General features: G+C 46.8%; 1 protein-coding gene across 2 annotated transcripts; it reads right to left on the bottom strand.

The window, feature by feature from the left end:
• Positions 1-592: 592 nt before the first annotated feature.
• Positions 593-8,822, bottom strand: hbp1 (HMG-box transcription factor 1). 2 transcript variants are annotated; one of them, XM_061823029.1, is made up of 11 exons: positions 8,700-8,822; positions 7,139-7,286; positions 6,414-6,597; positions 6,147-6,267; positions 5,948-6,062; positions 4,291-4,418; positions 3,934-4,090; positions 3,711-3,855; positions 2,217-2,510; positions 2,009-2,150; positions 593-1,210 (listed from the first exon to the last, which is right to left on the bottom strand). In XM_061823029.1, exons 2-11 carry the CDS (start codon positions 7,209-7,211, stop codon positions 1,193-1,195), a joined length of 1,377 nt encoding a protein of 458 aa, XP_061679013.1. In that variant the 5' UTR covers positions 7,212-7,286; positions 8,700-8,822; the 3' UTR covers positions 593-1,192. The 2 variants fall into 2 exon arrangements, with proteins under 2 accessions (XP_061679013.1, XP_061679014.1); XM_061823030.1 differs by lacking the exon at positions 8,700-8,822 and adding an exon at positions 8,577-8,668.
• Positions 8,823-9,049: the final 227 nt, after the last annotated feature.

The following is a 9,049-nucleotide window of genomic DNA, read 5'->3' as shown; positions in this document are numbered from 1 at the left end:
CACTCGATCTTTGATTAATATAATATATAAATTAAAATGATATACATTTCTATATATATTCACAAACAATAATTAAAATGTTAATTATACACATTTAAATTTCTACAATATATAAATTAAAATTATATACATTTAAATTTATATAATATATAAATTTAAATTATATACATTTAGTTATATAATGTATACATTCAAACTATATATTTATATACCCAATAATTACAATTGAAATTATATACATTTAAATTCCTACAATATATAAATTAAAATTAGATGCATTTAAATTCATATCATATATAAATCAAAGAATCTACGGAAACACCAAAAATGGATATATCTGCTTTTGCGTCTGAACTCTTCCCGTGTTCATCTCCATGCTTGTAGGTACGCTTGCTGGTCACACTTTGTTGCCACAGACGCTTTTGAATTTCACAACAACAACAACAAAAAGGACACTTTAAAATTATAATTCGCTTGGAGGCATGAAGCTTTTTTTGGTTTTGCCCACTGCGGCGTATCTAACGGGCCAAATGGCGACTGGCAAACAGAACAAAAAGAGAAGAAAAGCACAAAACACACAGCAGAGACCATCCAAGTTTAAAAAAAACAAAACAAAAACATTATTTATAGTATGATACAAGTGTATATTCTGTGCAATTCCGGGCTGTGAAACCTGTACATTATGAACATCGCTGCGACCTGAAAGCGAGAACGCGGCCGTGCGGCTGCGCTACACAAATGACTTTCCTGCACTCGAATACAAAGGCTGTATAGTTCAAGATTACATACTTATATCGTGATATAAAGTGCAATAGGAATGAACACTGGCAGCAAAACGGCCCGAAGTGCTCGGTGGCTTGAGTGTAAACTGATCACGGATCGACGCGCGGCAAAAAAGTCGGAAGAAAAAGTTAGTCTGCATTTGTGTGCGAGACACGAAAAACATCAAAAATCGCCTTCGATGCAATTCCAAATAGTTGTGTTTGATTTTTTTTTTGCTGCACTGAAGCATACGTAGCACCACAGGCTCGTTTCCTACCAAAAGAGGAATACAAAGGCCTTTGCATTCGCGATAGAGGAAGAAAATACACGCACTTCCTTAGTGGGGGGGCTTTTCTCCTTCCGTATAAAGGTAACAAAAGCTGGTGACGGTCACGGGAGAGCAAATCCGGCGAGGCGGCCGCGCACGTCTTTAAGGCTGCTGGGAACCCTGTTGAGATCACGTGACAGGAAGTCGGCGTCAGACATTCACCAGTCCGAGACACAAAACAAGCCGACAGACGTCAACTGGCCCGAGTTGACCGCGTGCTTGATTTTTTTTTTTTTTTTTTTTTTTTACTTTATTTGCCACCCATCCATTTTCTGAGACGCTTATCCTCACAAGGGTAGCAGCGCGCCAGAGTCTATCCTGGGGAGGGTTACGCCCTCAACTGGTCGCCGGCCCATCGCAGGGCACGTCACAATTTAGTGTTTTCGGGGATGTGGGAGGAAACCCGAAGAAGCCCGGAGACGACGCGCAAACTCCACACAGGCGGGGCCGGGATTTGAACCCGGGGTCTCGGTTGTGAGCCATGAAACGCAAAAGTACGCAGAGAGGGAGAGAGTTGTATCGCCATTGTAATTGCGTTTGGTTGATTTTTGTTTTTTAACTTGGGAAAATGTTGACTAAGTGGCGATAAACCACCAGGAAGTGTTTCCCACAAATTTGAAACATTTTGAAAAGAAATCAGCAAGCAAGCGACGATTGATCCATTTTTTAATCTTCCTGGTCCTGCAACTTACTAAATTTTCATATAAGCGTCTTGGAAAATGAATGAATGAATGAATGAATGGATGGATGGACGTCTCCATTTTGCTGCCCCCAGGTGGGCAAAAGGAGCAACACAGTCTCCATTGAATTTTGGTTTCTTTCAAGGTCCATTTCCACGCGGTCCAATGTTATTGAGTGGCGATTTTCCCTCCTTGCCCAGATTGGACCGGCCCCGCTAAATCCGTGACCCGGACTTACCGAGTTGGTTCTTTTGCGCTTCCAGCAGTCGGGATTGAGGCGCTTCTGCTCCTCGGCCAGCGCTTTGGCCTCCATGGTGTACAGGCGCCGTTCCTCGCTCTTCATTTTCTTCCACTTGTCGCCCAGGATGACGCTAATGGCCCTGGAAAAGCAGTCGCCACGCTCAAGACTTTGAGCTACTCGCACGATCGGTAGCAAATCCGCTCACCTGTTGTCCTTCCCCGGATACATCTGCGTGTACTCCACTCGGTACTTCTTGGCGAAGAGCATGAAGGCGTTCATGGGCCGCTTGCATTTGGCGGGCGAGGCGCCCCCGCCCCCGCCCCCTGCCGGGGGCTGCCCCCTGCCCGACCTGCCGCCCGCCAACAGCGGGGAGTCGGAGCGCTCCAGTTTGTCGCAGTCCGGACTGGCGGCGCCGCAGCCGGACAGGGAGGTCCGGCGCTGGCGGGCCATGCTGCTCAGGACGTACACGGCGGACGAGTCCAGCGGGGTGAAGTCGTAGCTGCCAGCCACAAATTCACATTTGACACTGGTGAGCTATCGCGGCATTTCCTAATCGGGCCAGATTTGGACTTTTGCGCGGCGCTGACGGCAGAAAACGGATAGATGCAAGTTTGAATTTGAAAAACTTCTGCACTTTCGTTCGCCGAGGCCCTTGTCGCGGTCCAGGCTAGCTGTCGCCTTTTAAAGCCATACACGCTCAAAGTCACAGATACTACAGTAGAACATCGGGATAGCGGCCCTAAATGGACACAACTAGTACCTCTCATGCGTTCCTTGATAATGTCCGATCTGTTTTGAGCCTATTAATTGATGCGGTAAAAATATTCAAGAGCTCCAGCCGTCATTTTTTTCTCACTTAGCAGCGGCGCTTCCATCGTGCCCTCAAGTGCTGTTTCCCAACCTTTGGACTATCGAGCCATGACGTGTCCTACGTGAGAAAACTCTCAAGAGACAGCACTAATAACAAAAATATCAAAAACTATGCACGTAATATTTGCTGTGCAGTATTGATATATTATATATATCTTGGCGCAACCTCCCTTTTGCCCCCAGGCCAAAGCAACAAGCTTATCTTTGGCGCCATCTGGTGGCACGTTGAAGCGAGGTGGATTTGATTTAGCCGGAAGTCTGCTATGCTGTAAGTGGCCTCCTCACAGGAAGCCACGACTTCTTCTGCTGTATGAATGGCAACACGTAAATACGCAAATTAGTGCGCTGCGTTTCCATTTTCCAAGCCGCTTATCCTCACAAGGGTCGCGGCAACGCTATCCCAGCTAACTTCAGGCGACTGCAACGGGCAGTAAGGACGACGGAGACTGCGCAGTGCAATCGCGTCCATATTTGGCAAACAGGAAGTGGGAAGTAGCCCCGTGCCATTGGTTTTCACATTAATTATCCACCTCATAATCAGGATGAGACATGATACTATTTATGACATTTTATTCAAACCTCCCATTTCTATTGTTATGAAATATTAAATATTCAAATCCCACATGACTCTCCACCGACCTCGTACGTGGGTTTCTTTTGGCTCATTCCCCTTTGCCGCTGCCCAGGAATTTTCCTGTTCACGTTCACAAACGGCTCCTCAAGACTTTTTTTGCGTGTCCCGTCACGACAGACACGTCGATCGGGCGACACGTGGGGGGCCGTCGGGGGCGTCGTGTGTCGGCAACGTGCAAATTGCGCAGGTGCGTACCTTCGAAATGTATCAAAAACCACGGAATCGTCGCATTTAATGGCATCGGGGTGGTTTGGCGGCAGGCACGTGTCGCCCAGCTGCATCTCGTAGCACGGAATCCCATGATGCACCACGGTCAGGCTCGGGTAAAAGGAGGCCCACCCTGACAGCGCAGACGCGACGATCAGTTACCAAAACGCGTTCCGGACTTTTTCTGGCCGCCCGCGGGGTCCTGTAGTACCTTTACTTCGGACGAAAAAGGGATGGTCCAGTCGGCATTCGGCGCTTAAAAGGCCGTCGTCGGGGGAGCCGGGGTCAAAGGTGAGTTTCAGGACCGCCTGGCCGTAAGACAACGTCTCTTCGTGGCTTATCAGCTTCAGCCCCTCGCGGCCAAATCTCTAAAATTGCGAGAAAAGGACAAAATCAACGCGACTGCGCAACTCGGAGACCACAAAACTGAAAAGAGAAATGACGCAAATACGACCCAAAGAAGGAACAAAAATGAAAATGCAAAAGGCGCTTCCGAGCTACCACAAAAAAAAGGGAGCGGGTCTCGAGAGCCCTACTGTGGCAGAATCTGAGCGGGAGGGGGGCCAACCTTAAGAGAGGAAGAGGAAGAGGACGGCGGCATCACGCTGTCATCGTCAGAATCTTCATCAGAATCACCGAGCTCGTCGGCCTCCTGCCACTCCACGTTTGGGCCGCGATGGAAGCGGAGACGAGTTCCTGCAACACGTCGCCGTCGTTGCATTGCGGAGAGAAAGGCGCACATGTTTAAAGTGATGGGGGGGGGGATGGACTTCAAAATACACCGAGTCTCAAATACAGTGGGGGGAGGGGGGCGGGGATCCTCACGATATATCGGTTCCAGAAAAAAAAAAAAAAAAAAAAAAAACATCACAAACACTTTGCAATTTAGGAAAAAAAGGGAGAGGAAATTTGAGAAATAGTGACTAACCGTGGGGATCTGGTAAAAATATGACAAAAAAGATGAAGAAAAGCATGAAAAAAAACGGACAAAATCTTCAACTAAAGTCTCGGACTGGACAAACAGGTCACAACTACGTTGGACAAAATGGATCAACTTGACAAAAAAAAAATACCTGACACCATCCAAAAAACGGGAGAAGAAGAAGAAGAAAACCGAAATTAACCAGACTTTCCAAATCCTGACCAAAAAAAATCTGGCAAAATTGGGAAGAAACGGAAATGGGGAAGAAAACAGAATAACAGAACAAAATGACACAAAATTACAAAAATAGGGCCCAAAAAAAAAAAAAACGTCACAAACACTTTGCAATTGAGGAAAAAAAGGGAGAGGAAATTTGAGAAATAGTGACTAACCGTGGGGATCTGGTAAAAATATGACAAAAAAGATGAGGAAAAGCATGAAAAAAACGGACAAAATCTTCAACTAAAGTCTCGGACTGGACAAACAGGTCACAACTACTTTGGACAAAATGGATCAACTTGACAAAAAAAAAATAAAAAAAAAATACCTGACACCATCCAAAAAACGGGAGAAGAAGAAGAAGAAAACCGAAATTAACCAGACTTTCCAAATCCTGACCAAAAAAAAAATCTGGCAAAATTGGGAAAGGCAATAGACAAAATTTGGCAGAAACGGAAATGGGGAAGAAAACAGAATAACAGAACAAAATGACACAAATTTACAAAAATAGGGCCCAAAAAAAAAAAAAAACGTCACAAACACTTTGCAATTGAGGAAAAAAAGGGAGAGGAAATTTGAGAAATAGTGACTAACCGTGGGGATCTGGTAAAAATATGACAAAAAAGATGAAGAAAAGCATGAAAAAAACGGACAAAATCTTCAACTAAAGTCTCGGACTGGACAAACAGGTCACAACTACTTTGGACAAAATGGATCAACTTGACAAAAAAAAATAAAAAAAAAATACCTGACACCATCCAAAAAACGGGAGAAGAAGAAGAAGAAAACCGAAATTAACCAGACTTTCCAAATCCTGACCAAAAAAAAAATCTGGCAAAATTGGGAAAGGCAATAGACAAAATTTGGCAGAAACGGAAATGGGGAAGAAAACAGAATAACAGAACAAAATGACACAAATTTACAAAAATAGGGCCCAAAAAAAAAAAAAAATGTCAAAAGCCTGGCACAAAAAAAAAACCCCCCCGACAAGTAAGAAAAGGAGCACTTTGGTGACCGGACGCCATCTTGGTGACGGGGCCTACTTCGGAATCGGGTTCCCCGCAAAGGAAGACGAGCCACCCACCTTTCAGGAAGCAGTGCCAGGCCGTGGACGGCCACGAGCGGGACCAGGCCATGTCTTCGTCGTCGGAAAAGGACGACGACATGGAGAAGACGCCGGACTCGGACTCGCTGCTGGCCTGCCCCAGACAAGCCACCGTTAACGACTGCTCGGCTTAACCGCCGGCCCGGCCCGGCCCGGCCCAGAGAGGCGCGCTCGTTACCCGGACGCGTCTGCGCTCCCGGAGGTGACCTCTGGAGGGGGTGGGCGCGCTGCCGGCCAGGGGGGGGCGGGCGTACGAATGCAGACTGTTGCTGGTGCCGAAGATCCGGACCGGAGACGATCTGCGCTTCGAGGAAAGAGCGCAACAGAGACCGCAAGTTGAAAGCGTCCTTCGACAAAAAGTTAAGCCTCCAAAATACCAAATTTGGACAAAAAGGAAACTAAAACGAAGAAAAGACAAAAATTTTGCCAGAAAGGTAAAGTGAACCTCTTGAGCGGCGCGTCCTTGAGCAGCAGCGGACTCTGGAGACTGGTGGCGATGTTGGCCAGCTCGGCCAGCCAGTTGGTGTCGGCCCGGCCGCTCGGCTCCTGGTGCGACACGCCGGCCCCCACCTGGAACAGGCCCGGCGACCGCCGGTCCTCTTCCGCCGCCTGCAGCTCCGGCATGTCATCTGCGGGCGTGGCAAAAAAACAAAACAAAAAAAAAGCATTCACGTTTACACTCGTCGTACGCCTGCCTGGTTTGCATGTGTTGCTGCCCCGTGTGTGGTCACGTAGCAGTTGCGGCGAGGTTTCCATTGACATCTGTGCTTGTCTACGGCGTGTTAGCCTTATAGCGAAATGTCAAACTAGTATACGTTTGTTTGGGGAAAAGAATTACATGGTTTGGTGTGGGTTCGTATCCCACTGGGGCCTCCATTCCCTGAGAAGGGTTGCGTCAGGAAGGGCATCCGGCGTAAAAATTGTGCCAAACAGATATGTGCGTTCGTTCATCTGAGATGACACGCTGTGGCGACCCCGAAAGGGACAAGCCGAAAGAAACTTGCTTGCTTTGGTGTAAAATGCTAAATGTTTGATTTCATCTTTTATGTTAGCATTAAGCTACCAGACTTTTCTCAAAAGTTTTTTGTGTTTCGCTGCATTATCCAATGTTTGATTCTCTTTACGTGGTCAATCGCGTATCATATCGTCCCGACGCGACGGCTCGGTTACCGAAGTCCGCGTGGCAGCCGGGCGAGGACGCCGCGTCCTCGTTGCACTTGAGCGGGTCGTACAGCTCGTCCATTTTGGCCTTTTCAACTCGCAGGATTCGCGTGAACTCAGTCCGCCGACTTCGTCGTCTTAATCATCGTCACATTACCTGGATTCGGTTAGAAAATAAAGACGTGGACAAAATTGTAAACAAACACACCGGACTTCCGTGAAAGTAGCCTGGGGTCGACCGCCACCGCTTTTAGCCCAAAGTTAGCCGCGACCCTTGTGAGGATAAGCTGCTTGGATGGGGTGTTTCTAATATATTGGTTTGTATATTTTGCTATGACAAATAACTTCTGTTCCCTTTAAAAGAGCTCAGCATTGTTTTGTTTGGGCCACATGGAAAAAAAAAAAATACAAGTTGTCAGTCAGATTTTTGTGATAAGTCATACATTCTCCATTCAAAAAAATATATATATATTTCAAGATCAACATCATTTCATGCCATTGCGAGAATTCGTTTTTGAAAAGAGTTGCTTTTGAGAACATTTTCATTTTAGTATGACTTGTAATGTCTCAGGTAAAGTTGTTTTTTTTTATTTTTAAATCAAAACTTTTTCAGAATAAAGTCATATTTTTTTCCAGGACAAAAAGTTATTTTCTAAATGAAAAGTCTTCAGGCTTCGGGGACTGATTATGAGAATGTATATTTGCGAGATCACATGTTGCATGTCTTTGAAGTCGGAATATTTTCTAGACATTCGTTGTCTTCCGGTGTGTCGCCCCCCCCCCCTCCCAAGAAAAAAAAAAAAATCTCGGGCCCATCGCACATTTGTGCAGCCTTGAAGTGGACTTTGGAGGGTGCGTTCGTTTGCAAAACAAAAACAAAAAAATGATGCCCCGTAAGAATTCTTTTGTCTTTTTGCGGCGGGGGGGCTGCCACGTGACCGCGTGCGCGCAAGGCCTTGTTTATAAGTTGGCGAGGTTCTGTTGCGCATGCGCACCAGGGCTCATTCATTCCTAACTGCGCAGCCTCGTCGACAAACGGCTGCCAAAGTGTCGTTTTCAACACTCGCGACTTTGCCACACACGCAGACGTGACCCAAAACACCCCCGGGACCTCAAGTATTTTTGTCGTCGCGGTACGAAAGCAAAAGTGTGCTTCTTTGACGTCTGCCTTGTCTGCCTTGTCTCTCCCCCCCCCCCTCCACTGTAAACAAAAGAATGTCAACAAGTTGAGGCATGACGCAACCTCGGCGTTTGTCGCCCTCTGAGGCTGGCCCACTTGATCGGAATGAATGACATCGGGACGCGACATTTCAAGCGGTTCCGAACGATCGCTGTCAGCGACATAAAAAAAAAAAAAAAACCAACAACAACAACCGAGAAGTATAGGGAGGGAAGAAAAAAAACGTCGGTCGAGTTAGCGTTCGACGTTCAACAACCGTTTGACAACCTCAATAACTTATCTCGGCGGGGATAGAAAGGCGCAATCCGAGCGTTTGTCCCGTCGCAGGTCACTTTCGTGCTTTATTTGTTCGCGGGGAAAGAGAGGAAAAGTAGGGAAACGTTGACTTACCAGCGCTGTCGCCATCGACAAACTCTGTGGCGTTCACTCGGGTTGCTCGGGGAGGTGCTCAAAATACGCGCGTCCCATTGGATCGCCGCGCTGTCAGTCACTCGCGCGGGTCGATTCCATTGGCCGCTGCGGTTGGGGAGAAAAAAACGTGAAGGGCGGGTCGGGATTTGTTGACCGACGTGTGATTGGATGGAAGTCCACGCCTGTTACCGCCCCCAAACAGCTGACTGGAAATAACACGAACAAGAACCAGTCGCTTGTTTTTAATTTTAATCAGCAATTTTGCAAGTACAGTACACGACTTTAGAGCGTATCCAATCACTGGTTAAGAGATGCAAATACATACGGAC

Source organism: Syngnathoides biaculeatus, chromosome 6, assembly GCF_019802595.1.
Source record: "Syngnathoides biaculeatus isolate LvHL_M chromosome 6, ASM1980259v1, whole genome shotgun sequence".
Taxonomy (NCBI): Eukaryota; Metazoa; Chordata; class Actinopteri; order Syngnathiformes; family Syngnathidae; genus Syngnathoides; species Syngnathoides biaculeatus.
The sequence above is the reverse complement of the archived record's forward strand: the minus strand, read 5'-3'. Positions and strand labels throughout refer to the sequence as shown.

Coding starts and splice junctions, on each gene's coding strand:
- hbp1 (XM_061823029.1), bottom strand. CDS start 7,211: ATGGACGAGCTGTACGACCCGCTCAAGTGCAACGAGGACGCGGCGTCC. Junction 3,856..3,933: donor CTTTTTCGTCCGAAGTAAAG/GTACTACAGGAC, acceptor CTGCGCTGTCAG/GGTGGGCCTCCTTTTACCCG. Junction 2,511..3,710: donor GTTTTTGATACATTTCGAAG/GTACGCACCTGC, acceptor TGTGGCTGGCAG/CTACGACTTCACCCCGCTGG.